The sequence below is a fragment of the Seriola lalandi genome, unplaced genomic scaffold, assembly GCF_002814215.2.
Source record: "Seriola lalandi dorsalis isolate HSWRI2012SDOR001 ecotype SW California unplaced genomic scaffold, Sedor1 jcf7180002054062, whole genome shotgun sequence".
Taxonomy (NCBI): Eukaryota; Metazoa; Chordata; class Actinopteri; order Carangiformes; family Carangidae; genus Seriola; species Seriola lalandi.
The window spans coordinates 715,970-735,269 of NW_019524615.1; the positions used below are offsets into that span (position 1 = coordinate 715,970).

A 19,300-nucleotide genomic window follows, 5' to 3' on the forward strand; every position below is an offset into this window, starting at 1 on the left:
ATACACATACACATACACATACACATATACCAGCTGCAGGAGACTGCTGTCAGCAGGTCTGCTATTCCCATTTGGAGTTATGGGAATGGAATTGCCATCACAATCTTGTAGGTGCCTTGCCGCCATACGCGTGTGTGTGTGTGTGTGTGTGTGTGTGTGTGCACGCAGGCGTGTGCTTTTGTGTGGGCAAACATATGGTGCCATTCCTATATTTTCAGGTAGCAGAATGGAAGAAAAGCACTTTTACAGACTAGACAAAGTTGACAGATGATGAAAGTGATATTCCTGAGTACCAGGTTTGTGAGCCGCCACCAACTACATCCACTGACAATCATCCATCAAACTAAGCCTGCTTAATAGACCTGTGTTTGACCATTTATCACCGCTGGGCTGCTGACAGTGGCCTCTGTGTTGGAGAAATAGGAGGCTAAGCTAGGGTTTTTGGATGGATGGACAGACTATTAGCCTCGCAATAGCTACTGTTTATTCTGGAGTGGTTGACTGCCTCACACTGTGTGTGTGTGTGTGTGTGTGTGTGTGAATGATGACAGGAAAAGAGGAGAAGTAATTGTAAGAGAGTAAGGGAATATGAAAAGGAACCACTACCATCAGTTGCTATTAAGAACCTGAATATAAAAGAGTGTCTTACCCTCTCGTTGTGGTTGGACTGTTTAAGTCCATTGTAGTGGTAGACGGGAAATGAGTCTGGGATTCCTGAATCCTGAAACACAGACGGGGAGCAGAGTGAAAAACATGCAATGTTGTCAGAGAGTCTTTGGGAAAACTGTTCCCACAGAGACGGGGGTAAAGACCCACAGAGGCAGAACATTTTTGGACTGAAAAGTCAAACCGACACATCTCTGCCTGCAACCAAGGCTTAATATTATATCCCACGTGTTAAATTTAAATTTGTGTGTGTATTGGTGTATGGAAGCAAAGCTCAACTCCAATTACCACAAACCACCCGACACTACAAAAATGTCTAAACAATGACTTTGAGCCAAAACACTCCCCATGACTTTGGCTTGAAGGTGCAGAATGCTAATAGGGTGCGTTGTCTGAGAGCGTGTCCATCTTCTCGTGTTTATGTGCCTATATATGAAACTCTAACCCTCACCCCAATCCCACGTGTGTCTGAGTGTGTGTCCAGTTGGCTAATGGTAGTATAATTTCTTTGCGGCTTGAGGCCATTCCTCTGGTGAGTCCCTAATGCCCTGATCACTTTAACACAGTTCCCCTCTATCTCTCCCTCTCTGTCTTCCTCGCTCGCTCTGCCTCATAAAGGCGTCTTACAGCCCTTTCTAAACTTCTCAGCAAGTAACATCATATGAGGTTGAACACATGCATTGATTTCACATGAGACACCGCAGGAATGTATTTGGCATTAAAACCTTTGATTTGCTAAAACAGCACTCCACATATGCTTTGGAAATAGACATTAGTGTCACCCACATGTGTGAATACATGGCTCTTTTTCCACACGTTTTAACTGTGATATGGATTGTATGACTGGTGGAAGGTATTTGTCATTTGTGAAGTGGAAGTACGTCTCTACAGACACAAACATACCTGATCAGGGAAGAACTCCAACAGGAACGGGCCCAGAAGAATTATGCCCAAACTCTCTGGATCCAGCTTGCTCTTCACCAGACTGACACTGAGAAGACACAGAAGATAGAAACAGAGATAGATAGGAAAGGAAGGAAATTAAAAGTTAGCAGAGGAAAACAGATGCAGAAACCCAGAGAGAGAACTGACATAAGGAACATGCACTTGAAAAAAACAGGGGACACAAAACAGCAGTCTGTGATGTCCCATGTATGAAAACTGAGACAAATTTACGATCCCCTTATCACAGAGTGTGAAGTAATGATGCTGGTTTTGGTGAGTGTGTGCATATTTTCATGAATACCACGGTGCAACTAAATATACCTCTGTCCAGACATTCCTACTTGTTAGATCAGTGTTATTATTATTCCACCGTGATATAAAAAAATCTGGTCAGATTGCCCTTTTAAGGCAGTGAGGAGAGAAGCAGGGGTTATGCCCAGACACAGAGCGAAGGCAATGATTGCATACTCAACTATTGATTTTTACAAGTCGTACGTGCAGCTGATGCTACACAGAGTAGACAATGACCCTGCTGAAGTGTCACTGAGAAATCCCACAAGAGTCACATGCGTTGTTATTTAACCACTTTCTGCTCTGTATATAGGGGAGTGAGAAATTGAGAAAATCTCCACAGGGGATCAATAATATCTCATTATTGTGAACAAGTGATTGTGTGTTGATGGGGATCTTGAGTTGGCTGTTTGTGGTCGGTTTGTTCTGTATCCACTGCATGACTGCATATGATTTCATTTAAAAATGGACTGGACATGAGATGATGGTGCATACAAATGCTTACATTGAGCATGACACAGCGTTGGGTTACAATGCAGTCATATGATGTTTGTCTGGACTGGTGTATATCTGTCATTTCTAAATGTATTGTCTATTTTAACAATTATATGCAGACAAAAATATAATTAGCTGGCTGAATTGAGTAAAAAACAATTTTTTTAAGTTATAATATGTAATGTTTCCACATTAAAATGTCTGAAATGACTAAACCTATATATATATATAGAGCTGTGTTCTGACATTTTCTTAACTTTTTCCAGAAATTCTCAAACCTAGGGAAATACATGATTTTAATCATTGTAACAGTCTTCTTGAGTTGGTCACCTGTCAGTGACATCATATCCCTTATGCCATGCGTCGGCGTTGTGGTTGCCTGCCAGAAGCTCACAATTGACTTTCATCCAGTTTTAAGCCACATTACACCTTGGTCATTTTTAACTATATATTTTAACCAGATGAAGGATTTTGGTCATTAGACATTTGGATCTTAAGTTATGAGAGAAAAAAGCCGAGCAAATGTTAGGCAGCTCAGCTCCCAACCCTTCCCTGATGTCCTCGGTCCACCGTACAGCATCGGCAAAACTGAATAACAAGGAATTCAAACCGGGAAAAGCTTACGGCAATGGTGGTGAAGACAACCACTCCCACGATCCCATGACACATCACAACGTCACCCAGCTGTTTTTTTTTTTTTTTTTAAATTGTTTTGCTTGAAAGACCCCATAGCCGCAGAAATTACATACTGAGCGTTTTATATTTTTCATTAATATCAAGAATAAGAAAACACCTTTATATTCTTCACAGTGTAATAAAATTATATTTTTTAAATGCTATTATACTGGCTGTTTCAGTTCCATATTAGGATACAGAGCTGAGTCAATGGTTGACAAAAATGTTCTAAAATTGATTGAAAATGCAGGAAAAACTTAAGGGCATTTGCTTTTTGGTGGATTTATACTTTTTTATCATAACATTTCAAAGTTTCATTACATTATAAAAAATCACAATATACAAGAATTCCTGTTTTTGAGAATGGATAATTCTGCCAGAAACATTACACAACAAAGGATGAAGAGACTATAATTCCTTGGAGCTGTATCCTGACTTTTGCTGAGAACAGCCAGTGTCCACAAAATTGGTTTACCACAAATGGTAGCAGCTTACTGACATAGGTCATACGATATGTAGAAATACTAAGTCACAGGCAACTTGCAAACAGTTTGCACTCGTCTTCCATGAGTGATGAAAGTCTGTACTTTAGTATTCCAGATACTCATATTAATCATTTTTTTCTCAAGCACAAGATGCTATTTTTTTTACATGGAAGAATCCCTGCAATAACTCTCTAGTTGTTTGGTAAGCAATGAGACTTTTTGCACTGGGAGTCTCCCCACAGTTTACTGTGTTGTGATGTATCAGCCATCTGGGGGTCTGCAGAGCAGATCAGTGGTCCAGTGACTTGGCCGGGACCACAGCTGCAGCGTTAGGACTTACTGTTCCTCAGATGAGAACGTGCCTCTGTTTGAAGCGGCACTTTAAAGCGTTTCCTCCCTCTCTCAATCTTTCTTCCTGCCGTTAATGATCTCCCTTCTAAGCCTCTGTTTCTGACTTTCTTTATTTCGTTCTTTCTTTCTCCCTGAGCTTTTATAGTGAGCTCTCACTGGTCTAACTTTATAGGAGCCTGGTAGTGAAACATGAGCATACGGCGGCTGACCTGGCCTGGCCGTGACTTAAGAGTTAGAACTTTAGAAGCTCTACAGGTGCCACACACACACACACACACACACACACACACACACACACACACACACACACACACACACACACACACAGCCTTGAACATGCAAGCACTTACTACTCAGGCTCTGAAACAAGGTCAAGGGCTTTCATCACGTCCTCTAGCAGAGACTCTGGGATGAAGCCATTATCTGCAAAGAAAGAGAGGGAGGGAGAGAGACAGAGAGAGATACAGAGAGAGAGACAGAAAGAGACAGAGAGGGAAGGAGAGAGACAGAGAGAGACAGTGAGAGAGAGAGAGAGACATAAAGAGGGGGTGATGCACTGGCTGACCCTGGACAAAACATAAAATACAGGCTTCATATGGCACAAGCACTATTTACATCACAGGCCCTGGGGAATTAACTCATCTGAAAAAACAAAAACAAAAGATAAAACAGCCATAACAAAATCATACACACACATGCACACACCTTGTCCTTTCTCTCTGACCTACATTCCACGGCCATGATGATGATGATTGCTTTACCTGAGAGGAGAAGCTTTAAACACTAACATGTGTTCTTGGCCAAAAGACTGTTTGTGTGTGTCCAGGCACTTACAACATGTCATTGTGTGTGGCCTGTTGTTTAGATAAATACATAAACCCCGAGTGTGCTATGAAGAAGATTAACTGACAAGTGCTCTGCTTGTCCGCTCTCAAGCAACTCAATCTTGCTTTTTCACTGCCTAATGTTATTCTGTCTCCGTGACAACTGAAAGTTTGACAGCCGGCAGAGAGGGTACACACACTCCACACAGGGACAATGACAAACTCCAAATATTAAAGAACATGCTGAGACAGTGGGTTTCCGATTGTATGTCTAGTGAGTCACTGTAGTGTGTGTGAATGCATCTGGCGCCTTTTTTCCACAACACAAGGAGCTGTGCTGACTCCACATGTGACACACACAGATTTATGAGCCTTTTTGCACAGCACTCAACTGCGCTGCTGGCTATGGCGTTTGTGTATACACTACGGTTTGTGAATTGTGTCTTAGCACAAAAGGTGTGTGAGAAAAAACTATATGGTTTGGGCAGACGACAGCAGATGTGGATCTGAGAACATGCAAAGTGGTATTCTGTGCAACAGGAGGAGACAGATGAAGAACAAGTGGAAAGGAAAAAAAAAAAAAAAAAAAAAGATGGACAGTTATGTTTACATATTCGTTGTCGAAGTGCATGGCGCCGACGCTATAACATTGAACCACCACATACAAAAAGATGGCTACAAATCAGCATGTTGCTCCTACACGTCAGATACTGAATAATTTTTGTTATGAGTAACAAAGTACAGCACACTTCATTTCACAATAAAAACACATAAACATGAACATATGCATTACAAGTGCTGAAGGCCCACGCAACATGGATAGCTCCAAGTGTGTGCTGTTAAAATGCTTATGTCTTGAGTGTGACTCCCAACATCTCAGCATCTCTGACGTCCACGTCTCTTGTCTCCACGGCAGACAAAAAACAATACACAACAGATGTTAGGACTAAATGTTTCATTTCAATGCTCTTTCTTGTCCCTAAGTGCTCATGAACGCACAATTACCCCGCACTGTAATCTTGAGGCTACATAAATGAACGCTGCAGACATCCGACTTTCATTTCTCGTGACATGACAAACTATCCACCCTAAATCTTTCTACTGTCATCGTGTGGCTTTCTGTGTCCTTCCCCTCGCCTTTTACCCCAGTCACCTGGAAGTGACAAGAAAGGAGGTTTAGGAAAGCGAGGAAGAGAGGGAAGGAGCAGAATGGTTGACTCAGCTGTTGGAGGAGCTGATCTCACCAACCTAAACAACAACAGTGGAGAGGAGAGAAACAGACCCTGTGGAAGAGAATAACAGAGAAGAAAGAGAAAGAAGGAGCAGGGCCACAGTGGAGGATATGAATGAATCTGCTCAACCAGGAAGGAGCAAAGAGAGAGATGACAGTTAAAGCGAAAGTTTGGATTAATTAAAGTATTTTAATATAGTTGGTGTACTTGTTAGCAAATGAAATATAATGCCCTAAAAATAAGTGAGCAGGGGGTGAAGGGCAGGAGATATGAATCATTAGCAACATAATGATCATGTGCACAATACATATGATACAAACACATTCATTACCTTCAGGATCAAATGACTGGAAGACCCTCCTTGCCTGTTCTGATGGAGACTCTGGACCTACCAGGGACATCTCCTACAGAAAGACAGCCAGGAAGGAGAAACAGAAAGATGGGAAGACATAAAAGAGAGATAATGGAGGGGGAGAAAGAGAAGATTAAAAAGGTGAGAGATTGTGCATGACAGCATGAAGAGTTCTGACCTAAAAGTGACCACGTAGAGATTTCTGACCTAAGTGAGGAGACAGAGAGGGATAGAGTGGGGAGGAGATCACATTTTGGGATATTGTGGCTTCATCAGTGCTGAAACATTAGAACGGTTCAGTGCAGCGTGAAGCGATCAGACAATCATCAAGATGTACTCAGGACTAACAGATTTTGATTGTTCTTGTCAAGGCTTTAGCGGGACTAATGTATAACAAACTATACTCAAGACATGCAGCCAACATACAGCACCACCCATTGTATTGCATGTGTGTGTGTGTGTGTGTGTGTGTGTGTGCCTTTGGGTAATCTAAGGAGCCAGTGCAATCACCAGCGTCCATTCAGTTATTAACTGATCTGCTGATAAAGTTAGACGGCTTGTTTTCACTCCAAACACTCAATCAGGAAATCGAGTCTTACAAATACAGCCTGTGATTTATGACAAGATCTACAGTGTTTGTTTGTTGGTGAAACTCAGAGAGAGTAGTGTTGGCAAGGAAAGAGGTAGTGTGTATGTGCATCAAGAGGGTGATGCCTCTTGTGACCGGCCTAAATAAACCAAAGGCCTTAGCCTGCTTCAGACAAAGTGCTCATCAGATCATGCCAACTTCATGCAGTGACAGGACAGGTGTGCATATATGAGAAAGTAAGCAGGGTTTGAACTTCGCTCTCTCTCTCTCTCAAGCCCTCTTAGTTAATTCTTTAGTGTAAGGGATTCACAGGATTCACTGTAAGATTCACTGTGTAGAAACAACAAATACAAAGACACCAAGATCTTGGAATGGGAAAATGGAGAGTGATGCAGCCAGGGGGAGGGAGGGTTAAAAATGTTTTGCCTTCAGATGAACCACTGAACAACCAAGTCTGTTTAAAGCACAGTGAAGCCTTAAAAGCCTAAAGTCAGATGCCCTTGACAGATCTCATGGGATAGGAACTTCTTCTCATGCCCTCTCTCATCTTACATTTCTAAGCATTGTTCAACATTTTTAAACTTATTGTGTGTAAATGTAAAAGGTTACTAACCATTAGTTCCTGATGAACAAATTTGCAAGCAAACAATTATAATAAGTGCAAGGGTGAGTGTCATAGTTCACTGAAAATATCCTGAATGAATAATTAGAGAAGTGTAAGTAAAATAAAAAAAAAAGCTTAAAGGAGATAGAGGGGATATTTTACCAAGAGAGAATAAAATTCAATACTTCATAAGATGGCTTTTCAGCCTTAACTGTCTCTCTCTCTCTCACACACACACACACGCACACACACACAAGTGTGCAGGCGAGAGTCAGAGGGTTCTCACTGTTCCTCCATATGAGTGAGGGAGGGATTGTATTTATGACAACGAAGCACTGGACAAACACAGCATGTTTTTGGAGAGCAAATGAACCCTGCTCATCTCCTTTAGCTGGCCTTTATTAAAGCTTGAGCCTCAGATCCATGCAGGCTGCTTGGGTTTCACGGTCCACTTATTACTGTACTCAGGGCTTACTCAGGGAGAGAGGGGTTCAGATCGAGAAGAGATGACTCCCAGCTGCCGGCTCTTCAGATGCAAAAAGAAACAGTTACAGACTAGCGAACACGCGCTCACACACTGTTCTGTCACAGAGTGTATAGCAGGGCCCTGATGTGTTAACATTACAGGCTCCATAAATCTGACAGTAGATTTGTCATTGGCTAGATATGTCTGTGTTTCACTTTTAGGGGTAGACAAGGGTCATTTTGCCAATCCCATCGCAATAAAGTGCTGAAAAAGTTCCTTAGCGGTTGTCTCTATCTCTGCAGACTAATTAATTAGATGTAGGCTTAACAGTGAAGCATGTATCTAAAAACATGAACTGTTTTGATAAACTGCATCTTTGCCTTTTACCTGAACCCGCAAATACGTCTCCTCTGAAAGTGATGAAATATCTGATGAGCATCATGAACAAAAGCGCAGTTGACACAGTTTATTATCTTTCAGACCAGGATGGACACATTTGGTGTAAATCACCTGGTAGTACTATAGTTGCAGGATGTCAACACTTGACAAACACTAGTATGTGGACATCCCCAGACAAACAAAACATACTTTTATGGCTAGTCTATACATGCCAATATGGCTAATGAACACAAGGGAAAGAATAGGGAAGACAATGACTCACATGAACATAGGATCATGCACATGCACACAAACGTACATAATGGCACCAGAAATAAGGTGATTGTGAGTGTGTGCTTGTGATGACAGGTCTGCTTGGTTGTCTTTGATCTCTGTTTTATTAGAGGCCTGAGGAAGATGCTGCTGAGTTGGAAAACATGTCATGGAGCTAACACGCTCCACAGGGAAGGTGTGTGTAAGTGTGTGTCTCAGCGTTTCTTTGCACTCATGCCTACTGTGTTACAGTATGTGTGTGAGAGTGTGTGTGAGTGTGTGTCTCCAGAAAGGAGAGAGAATATCTGTGCAATAATTAGACAGGTCCACTGCCGAAGTGTGTCCTGGAGTACTGCATTCTATTTTATTTGGCAGTGTAAAAGCATTCATACTCATGCAGAGACACGGTACAATGACACACACACAAACCTACACACACACACACAAACCTACACACACACACACACACACACACACACACACACGCACACAGCTCTGTGAGTGTGCCTTATGAAATGAAGGAGCACATTCCAATCCCCACAGTCTGACTTTTTCTTTTTTTTGCACAAACCCCGGACCTCCTTAACAGAGAAACAACAAGCTACCCTACAAAGGAACAAAGCAAGAACAACACCCGCACACCACTCCGAGGACTTAAATACACAAAGTAATGCAGAACAGTTGCTCTGAGCAAAGCCAGAATACATTTATTGAAATTGAACATGTCAAATGAACAAAGGGCTTTCCTGTAAGCAAATGGGAGAGTGTGTATGTGTCTTCTCAGTTAAGTCAGGACTACTGGACATATCCAGGCTTGTCCCATAACACAAGACACATACGGCATTATACAGTATATGTGTGATCCTATTTTTCTAATCAACAAACCAGACTTCCTGCATCACACCTTCAGAGATAAAGTACCAAACTTAGCAGACATCCAACTAACCTCTTTACCACTTTACGTTCGAGTACCAACTACTGACCACTGCCTAAACCTTCACCTCTAGCCATTAGCACTTCTGTTGTTCCGTCCTTACTAGACTTAAGTGGCTCTCTTAGGTTGACAATCCCCTGTAGGCCCTTTTCCTCTCTTGCTCTTTCTCTTGCCCAATTTTACCCCTTTTTACTTACTTTTTCCTGCTTTAAGTAGGTACTCCAGTTTTAGAGTATTTCCTCCCCTCCCACCCTTGACTTTTTCTTCCATTCTTCCTTCTCCCTTTCGTCCTTTATCTCCACATGCTACCTCAGGAAAGACAGGGAAGCATAGTAGACTAGAGTTACTCTTTCTTTCCTTTTAGTCTACCCAAAGAGCTATTGTGTGTGCTGAGAGGCTCTGAGTGGCCATAGAGTGCATCTTAAGGGATCGGTTTCAAGACAACAAAGCAGAGGTCTCGGACAGTGTCTCCTGCCTTGTTCCTAGTTTGTATCGACAGGTTCACTACATGACAGGCGGAGGAGGAAGGTGAAGAGACAGTCAGTGCATGATTGTTTGTTATATAGAGTGTATGTGTGCTTGTATATGTTTGTTTTGTTCACCTCAACTTGCCTTTGTCCGAGTACAGGAAGCAATGGAAATCCTCTCCCTCGCTAGATAAGGAGTGCGCGCAGTATCAACTGTATGCTAACGTCTGTGATTCTGTGTTTTAGGTGTGACAGACAGGACAAAGCAGTGATTTATGGAGCTGTCTTGGATGAGAAAGACTGTGTCTCATCAGAAAAGTGAGGAGCCACCAGAGGATACTTACACAGCGTAATGATGGCTCCTATAACAGAGACCAACACACAGGGGAAAAGGAAGAACAGTGCAGCACACACACACTGACACAGAGAGCCTTTCATCCTACTACAATGGCCTTTGGTCTGACATGTCACAGATTATTAATGACCGTTAATGTACACTGCTTTGTTATTTTGTGTTTGTGTGTGGCCCGCACCCTCTGATCATACGAAGATCAGAAAGTAATCCTGTTTAACAGAAAGTACACCGTTCTTATGACCTATTATATTCTTTTCTTTTTTATATATTCATTCTTTGTATTGTTCAAACTACCCTCAGGGGGTGGGTGTGGGGGGCACAATTCAATATTATTGTTTATCAACTCAGCATTGTCATCTTATGTTGATATGATTATATCATGGTATCATTTTCAATTTCATTCATTTTTATTTAGTATCATGATATATAATTTGTGAACTGTTGGAGGCTCATTAATAGTCTTGAGGACACATACTCAAGGTTCACTTAATAGCTTTGACACCTGAGCAAGTTCAATTGACTGAACAAGACTCTGGGATGCAGTTAAAAGCTATAATGATTTCAGCCATACAGTAAATGTAATGTCAATAAAGCCTCATTGAATTAAACTAACCTACATTAACTGTGTCTGTATACTTGTGATCCAAGCTTCTGCTCTTTACCAGTCCTTAAAGGACATTCTGTGAGTGTAGACAGAAGCTGGAGTCTTAAGGGACACAGAGCGCCAAAGCGGCTGCTCTCCTTCCTAGTAAATCACTGACCCAGAACACAGCTACTGTACACATACACACACAAAAACACACACGTAACTCCCTGGAGAAGCAGATATACAGCCTGTGAACCTCATCACTAAGCAGGAGGAGAGTAAAGAGTGATGAGAAATGTCACAAGAGGATCACCCCCACCCGCTTTCCTGAGTGACCACTACCCGACTCTTTAAAGTGCATCCTTCCTTTCTACTTCCCTTCTTCCTTTTTCCTTCCCATGAGGGACCAATAATCTGAAGAGGTTGGCTGAGGTGCGCTGGGGAATCCTTTTCTTGGGCAACCAACCCACAGTACATTGGAGTGGATAGTTACTTCAAAGACAAGCAGGGGGGAAAGGAAGGAAGAAAGAATCCTTTTCTAGACAAAATGCTTGATATGTCTCATCCATCACCTGTCCCTTTTCGCATTCACTCTCCCTGTCTCTGTCTTCCTTTCTTTCCTTCCTCTGGCGTCTCAGAAACTCTTGTCCAAAAACAGATCCCATTACATGCCATTATACACACTCAGGATCTTTCTCGTATGCACATACACATTAATACAACAGAGGGCAGAGAGTGTGGGGGGTGTTGTGCGTAGGGATTGGAGATGGTGGAATGGCCTTTGTGTAGGTAGATTAGATAAAAAAAAACCCACTAATGCTATTAAGCTGATGGTCTGAAAGCCACAGTCACAGACTGACAGGGACTCGGGGGAATACACACCCGTCTCCAAAGGCAGACAGAAGGTGCCGCTGACACATCAGAGGCAGGGATCAGGTTTTCTGCTTTTGTGGAGCTGATGGTTCTGTATCGAAGCTAAAAGCTACATAACCAGGTAGCATGTATTTTTGTATCATGAAACCTGGGAAATCTCAGAGTGCTTCAAATTAGCTCTAAACATAGATTCCCTTTCAAAGAGGACAGGGTCACACTGAGTGAGGTCTACCAGCAGAGTGCCCTTGCTCCCATGTCTTCCCCCCTGAGCTTGGTCTCAAAGTTGTAGAGCCCGCATAGTGTAGCGTCAGCCGTGTGCGTCAGTATATATGCATGCGTGTGTGTTCACAGTCTCCAACGAGACAAATGGATCCAGATGGGATGGAGTCACATTCCATACAGGAAGCCATCCACCTGAAGTTACACACACATACACACACATAACACTAATGCTAATCAGGATTAGGTTCCCTGCGCTCTGGAATTTGTGTGTAAGAGTCAGTCTGTGTGTGCGTGTGTATATGTGAACATGTCACTAGTGCCGGGGGAGTTGTAGCAATCGGTAAGTCATCAGTGCATGCATGACGACTTTGGGTCATCACTGAGCCAACATATGATCCACTCGCCTAGCAGGCTTCAGCTTGTAACTTAGCTTTTAATCAATGGTATATTAAGGGTGTGGCCTTACGATGGAGATGACTTCCTGGGATTTTTCTGCCTCTCTGGTGCCATTTTCACAACAGCAGGGAGAATCAATTTGCTACGACCAAACCTGCCAGCTTTAATACACAAGCTACAACAATGTATTATATTACATGTTCACCAATAGAGATGATACACATGTTTGTTTGAGTGCAATGAGGGTAAGCGGGCGGACGCGGACACACGCATGCGCACACACACACACAAGCAGTGATCTGATGATACTTCTACCCAAGTTTCTCTCAAAGTTACAACAGCAGGGTTGACCTCAATTACAGTGAGCATTCTGGACCTTGTTGCACAGGTCTGTGCATGTATGTATGTGCAGACCTGTATATCTGAGTTGCTGCTGGTGCAGGAGCACGATGTTTTGACCCTTTTCCAAGAATTTCCAAGAGCTTTCACCACATGAACCTGGTTCCAGTTTTTTTTCCTGCACTGCAACACCTTACACTGATGTGCTTTCTTTTGAAAATACAAACCTCCGGAGTACAACATCTTGTAAAGACTCGTCATTTGATTGCACTCAAAACTTATCACTACAATATAACATCAGTTCTCTTTTTTTTCATTTCAGTTATCCTAATTTTTTTCTGGAGGTTCTGAGTTCCTGGGACTATTTTGTACAACAAAACCATGTTCTTATGAACAAGTGCCAGAATAGAAATATGTGTGATCCATTTTGTTGGAATAAACCCGATAGTGAGGGTAGACAGAAGTATACTGTAAATGGAGTCCGAAATTCAGCAGTTTACGTCATGGCCGTATATTATGAACAACACATTGTTTAGCAGATCACAGATGGTTGAGAAACTAAAATCGTGTGCTCGTGTGCATGTGAGAGAGAGCGCGCATTAGGATGACTGTGTGCGAGTGTGTGGAAACAGAGCTTTTTTCTTCTTCTTAATGCGGGATAGGTGAAAAGCCAAGAAACAGCACAGGCCATATATGACTATCTCCTGCGCTCAATTTTCCCTCCCCTCCCTTTCTGCCTCTTTTTTCCCCCACATTGATATCTGATCTGCACTATATTAAATCTGTTAAGGACATTCCATATTTTGGTTTTTCTAACCCGCTGAGGAGACTGGCTTATATTACAATCTGTGTGTCTGTGTGTGAAATATGTGTTTACTCGCTTATGGATGAATGTATTGAACTTGCCTTGGTGAAAAACACAGAGAGGTGAGTTTCGCTGCCAAGGATCCAAATAGGGAACTTTGGAGACTTGAGGAATGCCCCGACCTGAAACACACACACACACACACAGAAAAGGAATGCACAACAAATGTGTGTGTAATTTTCATCATGAATCACAGACTGCTCAACGTGTAACAACTCTTTTTTCATGACACGCATTCATATTTTAACAGACATAACATGGCAGAGTATAAGAACAGCATGTTACTTTTCTGGACCCTCAACAAATAGTACTCTGTAATGAAATGTATATGATCAAAGTGAACTTAATTAATTTCCATTTGGACCATCTCTTATAAGACACATGCTCTCCTGAACAATGGCATTATATCCAGCTTCAACTTCCTTTCCATACAACAATAAACCAAATAGCACAATGTTATATGAACAGCATACATTCTGACACACTGCAGAGCTCTCCTTACTTGATATAAGTTGGTCTCTTAAATCACTCTTAACAGCTCTCTAGTTACTTTGGCAACTATCTACTTGCTATTAACATATTATAGCTGCCTACATTGCCTCTGGAGAGTTCATGCCTCAACTCCAGCATTTTTGGGCTTGCTTATGTTGGCAATGATAAATAAACAGCCAAGATTCCTGTTTTGCAAGATGACAAAAATGTGTCACATCACATGTGTTTACAAATTTCTTTTGTGGTCTATTTTTGTGTGTTTCAGTACATGTGTGCCAGAAAATAAAAGTGTAGAATGAGTGGGGAGTTTACAGCAAGTCTGTTGGGACTATTCCGTACAAACACATATTTTCACATGGGAGCTCTCACTGTGGTTTGTGCTTCACTTATTGGAAAATTCTCACTTCTCAGAGTCACACAACACTGAGCATTTGTGTGTTTATTTGTTTTTGTAGCGCTCTCTTAGTTTATACAATTGGTGTCCATCTCAATTTATAGCGAATCTTCATCAAAAAATAAAAATCCACAAATCCTCTGCAGATTCACCATCAGAAAGCATTGAATGGTTTGTTGTTTTTATTGCATTATGTTCTCAGAGCCTGTATGTGTCTGTACCTTGCAATAGCGTAGGGATTCCATAAGCGTGAGGAAGCCAACTGATGCTTGTTTATGTATGCCATGTAGTTCTATAAGAGAAGAAAGAGGAAGAAAGAAAAAAACGAACACAATGTGAATTTGTTAAATTATGTCAAACTGGTATTAATTTGTGCTTTTTATGCAATGCTGTGGGTTGTGTGTTGGAATTATTGCCGTCGGATGGATATGGGTTAAATATGGAGCCATAAAACTGAGCTCTATGAGTGTGATGTGTGTGCCTCTTGTGGGAATATGACATTTCTGTGTGCAAGCAGTAACTACATGGAAGTCTTACTCATGCCAGAGCACTCCCTGTCTCCATCCCAGACATTAGACACAGCGTGGCCAGTTACAAGGAGGTTAACCAGGCTCTGACTGCAAAAGATAAGAAAGGAGACATCAAGAAAATATAAGACACCATATACTCTTTACCACGCAAAAAAAGGAGCTAGCATAACGTTTAACTTGCTGTAACAGTGTAACTGATGTGGACAATAGGTGAGGAGAGGTGTTCCTATACCTGCCATGACCATGCACAGGGTCTATGAGAGGCTCCATCGTGTCCTGGATCTCATTTCGTATATTTTCTATGCCCTGCACAGAAAGAACCAGAGGAGGATTTTTGTGTATTTGAACATTGATGCGACGGTTGGGAAAAATTACTTAACATGCTAAAACACACAGATTAAATACCCATTAATAAAAAGAGGTTTTGTGTTTGAGACTTTAAAAAAAAAAGTCTTTATGTAACTATCACTTCTATCAAATGACAGAGAACACCACCAATATCATAATTTCCATTCAGTATCTAATATTTCTATCCCTTTCTCCATCCAGCCATTTATTTAATTTACCTTGGTTAGGATGACTGAGTAAAGGAAAAGCAAGACTCCACAGCACCCCCTCCAGGTGTGGTAGAGAGACAGCACCTCCTCTCTCAGATCAGATACTGACATTACAGTCCGCTTGCTGCAAAAGAACAAACACCAAGATGACTTATGAACCACTCAAAAGACATAAGATTTGTTGGGTGTTCTGAGGTCATTAAAAGCTACTGATGTATTAACTGCTTTCATTATGCCAGGATGGTAAAGATAACTTTCATGATAGGGCACAAATCTACTAAATGCAGCAGAGGACAAATAAAAAAATCAAATCTTGTCTGTTTGGAGCTACTTTTCTCTTTTGCTCCACCTTGGAAATCTTGCTTGTGGGGTTGTCTGTTTTAGATAGCATGCACTTCCTCACTGTGAGTCAGCATTGCTTTTTGCTGACTGTGGTCTCAGCTGCCAGTGCACTTACAATGTGATGAAATTTCAATATTCCTCTGGCAAGTGCAGCCTTGCATTCATTCAGTTTGTGTGTGAGAAAATGTAGTGAGAGGTAGTTTTTTTTTTTTTATTAGGCAATCAGTGAAAGTGCTGATTCAGCAACTTGTGAGCAGAGTGAAATAGCTAATTCAATGTGAAAGCCAAGTCTAAGAGACTAGATTAATCAAATACTCTGCTGATACTATCTTCTGAGAAACAGGTAGTTCTCTATTCTATCACTGCATATTGGCAATTGTAAATCCAGGATTTGTGAGGTCTTAATCCCCACAGAAAACCACTGTATTATTTATTTTCAACATCATCTGCGTGTAGGAAGAAACAGTAATGAGCATAAAGACGGAAGGTGTTAGCTGTGGTGAGAATGTTAAGTGTCACTTACTGCAGAACACTGTGAAATCGCTCAAAGCCAAGGTCCTCGGCAGCCAAAGCAGCTAGACACAAGAAAACACACATACACTGTGGTATCAGAGCATGACACAGCAAAACCCCACACTGTCAAATAGTTTGTCATTAAAAGTTACTTTTCTTGTGAGGGCGATACTTTGGTGAATAAGTGACCTCTCATGTTTGTGTACTGTCATCGTGAATGTGCATGTCGCATGTGAATGTGACGTAAGACTCACTGGGCTGCTGCTCCTGTGGTGGCTGGCTGCTCTCTGGCATGTCCTGTGTTTGTGACTGTGACTGTGTGTTAGTATGTGTGCTAGTGTGTGGGCCTTGTCCCTTTGCCCAGGTCACCAGGCAGAACCCAGTGGAGGGGCTGGAACAGGCAGACTCCAGGATTTCACTCAACGTGGAACACAGGGCTGTTTTTTGCTCCTCTTCTAACAGACACAAACATAAAACATGCATGATTTAATTGGTCAGATATATTAAACAATAGCAGAAAATAATGGTCTGGATGTTTCTGTGGATAATCTACCTGACATCTGTCTCCAGTTGGAACTTTCTCTATTAAAGAGAATGTTCTTTAAGAGAAAAGCCTGCAAAGAAACACAAACTCAATATACAATATGCTACACTTGCTAAGTATTGTTTGTCCATAGTCTGCCCTCACAGACTTAACTATACCATACCTGGACAGGTGCAATGACAGCACATGGCCCGCCTTCAAACTGCTCCAGTGCTGTCTGCTCATTCTCACTGAAAACAAATCCTGTGATGAAGACAAAAAAAATCTCAAGTGTTAACAGAGACATCTTAAATTTTTTCTCAGTAATATCAAATAAGACATTTGTTTTAGACATGTTCACCTGCACACATTTGAGAATGTGAAAGAATGAATCTATTAATAGATTAGATGACTGAGAGAGAAACTTAATTGGCATCTATTTATATCATCAAATATTAGTTTTTAATAAGTTATATTTTTTAGAAAACAAACAAAAAAATGATAGTAAACTGGGCATCTTTGGGATTTGGTTTTAAAAACCAAATGACAAAACCAGGCATTAGACAACGCCACTTTGGACAATGAGAAACTGGGCTTTGGGCATTTTACACCATTTTCTGACATTTTTTAGATGAAACAATTACTTGATTAATCGAGAAAATAATTATCAGATTAATCGATATTAAAAATAATTGTTAATTGCAGTCTTAGTCATATTGAAGGCCGGGAATGACTCAGTTATTCAGGCTAAACTCTGTGGAAGGGCTAACCACCCATGTGCAGAAACAGGGATGATTATTTGGAGTATACATAACAGCAACTTACATGACAGCATGGTATTTTAGTGCTTATCTGGCTTTCAATTAGACAGGAGGATCAAACAACTAAGAATACCTGTGGTACTGTTTTGGACAGAATTAAAGCTTGGATACACTTAGCATCCCTGCTTCTGAGTGAATATACAATATGTAACACGAAAGCACTTCCATTCATATCATCAGACTGAGACAAAGTATCATACCTTGGGTCCATCTACGGAAGATGGAGGCAGACACTCCTCCATTGGAGGTCTCCCCCAAACCAAATCCACCACCTCTTTATTTAACTCCGACATGACAACTTTCACTGCTGGTAAATCCACAGGCACTCCCTCTTCAGTCCAACAGCCAAGTGGGGACCACAGAGGTCTGTTGAGGCCAACTCGCAAGTTCTTCTCGAGGTCGACAGTCCACTTCTCTCGGCAGGTCGAGCCTGTGGCATTGGCCACAAGCTACCTGTGTAGCTATCCACAGTCTGACTCGAGAGGCTGGCAGCAAACTGGCGGGTAGGAATGACATCAACGTAGCCACAGCAGCTTGAAAAGTAATGGGACCACAACATACGTTATAATTATGCTCTAATGCTAATAGCAAGCACAATTTTTAAACACACGCTTAGCTGCACTTCAAAGACAAGCGTAGCGCGATTTCAGACTATATAGACAATATAAAGCTATATACTCGCTAGGTTTACCAACAAGCTACAAAGCTAACATTGGCGTTAACGTCATATAGTTGATTAAAACGAAGTACCAACAGCAAAATAACGATTAGCTAATTCTGTGGCAGCGTTGTTACTTCTTATATTGTTGTGGAATTGTTGTGTCGGTGATATTTTTAAGAGCTGAGTTGGCTTAGCAATGTCAGCAGTTAGCATTAGCATTACTACTAGCAGCTAATCTTTCATTGCTTTGTCATTCAGTGACTTCTCAGACGATACCGATAACGACAGTTGTTGAATGAATTCATACTGTTTGTTATTAGTTAGATGACATGCAATCATAATTACCTTGATTCACAGTCGAGTAATGGGTTTCCGTGTTGATTATATATTTTTGGTAGCAATTGCACTATCACCAACGTCTCTGTCATTCGTTTATTTACAACAGAATTGTAAAAAACTGTGCGTACATTTGACGTGACTGCCCATTGGTTGAAATGCAGAAAATTACAAATGCGTCAAGGGGTACAGCCTCAGCGCGTTATCTCATTGGCCCACAGGCTTGTCAATCATATTGAGCACCCGCCCACACGCAGAACCAAATATTTCATTTAAAGCCCGCCTTAATTAATCAGCGAATCATAGAGAGAACAATTGATTTATGGATGTTTAAGAGTTACTTAAGTCTTAGAGTAAACGCTTAAAACGCAATACAGAACATATTTGGCTGTGAAAAGCGATCATTTTTCTGTGCCTCAGCGTCAAAACGTTTATTTCTGAACCGCAGGAATTATGTCCACTACCTCT

The 19,300-nt window shown here is 41.4% G+C and overlaps 1 protein-coding gene across 1 annotated transcript in view; it reads right to left on the reverse strand.

Annotated features, from left to right (window-relative positions):
- Positions 1-18,946, reverse strand: part of mindy3 (MINDY lysine 48 deubiquitinase 3) — a 20,318-nt gene extending 1,372 nt beyond the window's left edge. Inside the window, 16 exon segments of the mRNA XM_023403147.2 lie at positions 650-721; positions 1,570-1,657; positions 4,259-4,331; positions 6,296-6,368; positions 13,705-13,785; positions 14,771-14,841; positions 15,087-15,166; positions 15,312-15,385; positions 15,646-15,760; positions 16,502-16,553; positions 16,746-16,946; positions 17,045-17,105; positions 17,199-17,278; positions 18,036-18,080; positions 18,083-18,368; positions 18,842-18,946. Coding sequence (XP_023258915.2) covers positions 650-721; positions 1,570-1,657; positions 4,259-4,331; positions 6,296-6,368; positions 13,705-13,785; positions 14,771-14,841; positions 15,087-15,166; positions 15,312-15,385; positions 15,646-15,760; positions 16,502-16,553; positions 16,746-16,946; positions 17,045-17,105; positions 17,199-17,278; positions 18,036-18,080; positions 18,083-18,128 — 1,212 coding nt within the window. The 5' untranslated portion in view covers positions 18,129-18,368; positions 18,842-18,946.
- Positions 18,947-19,300: the final 354 nt, after the last annotated feature.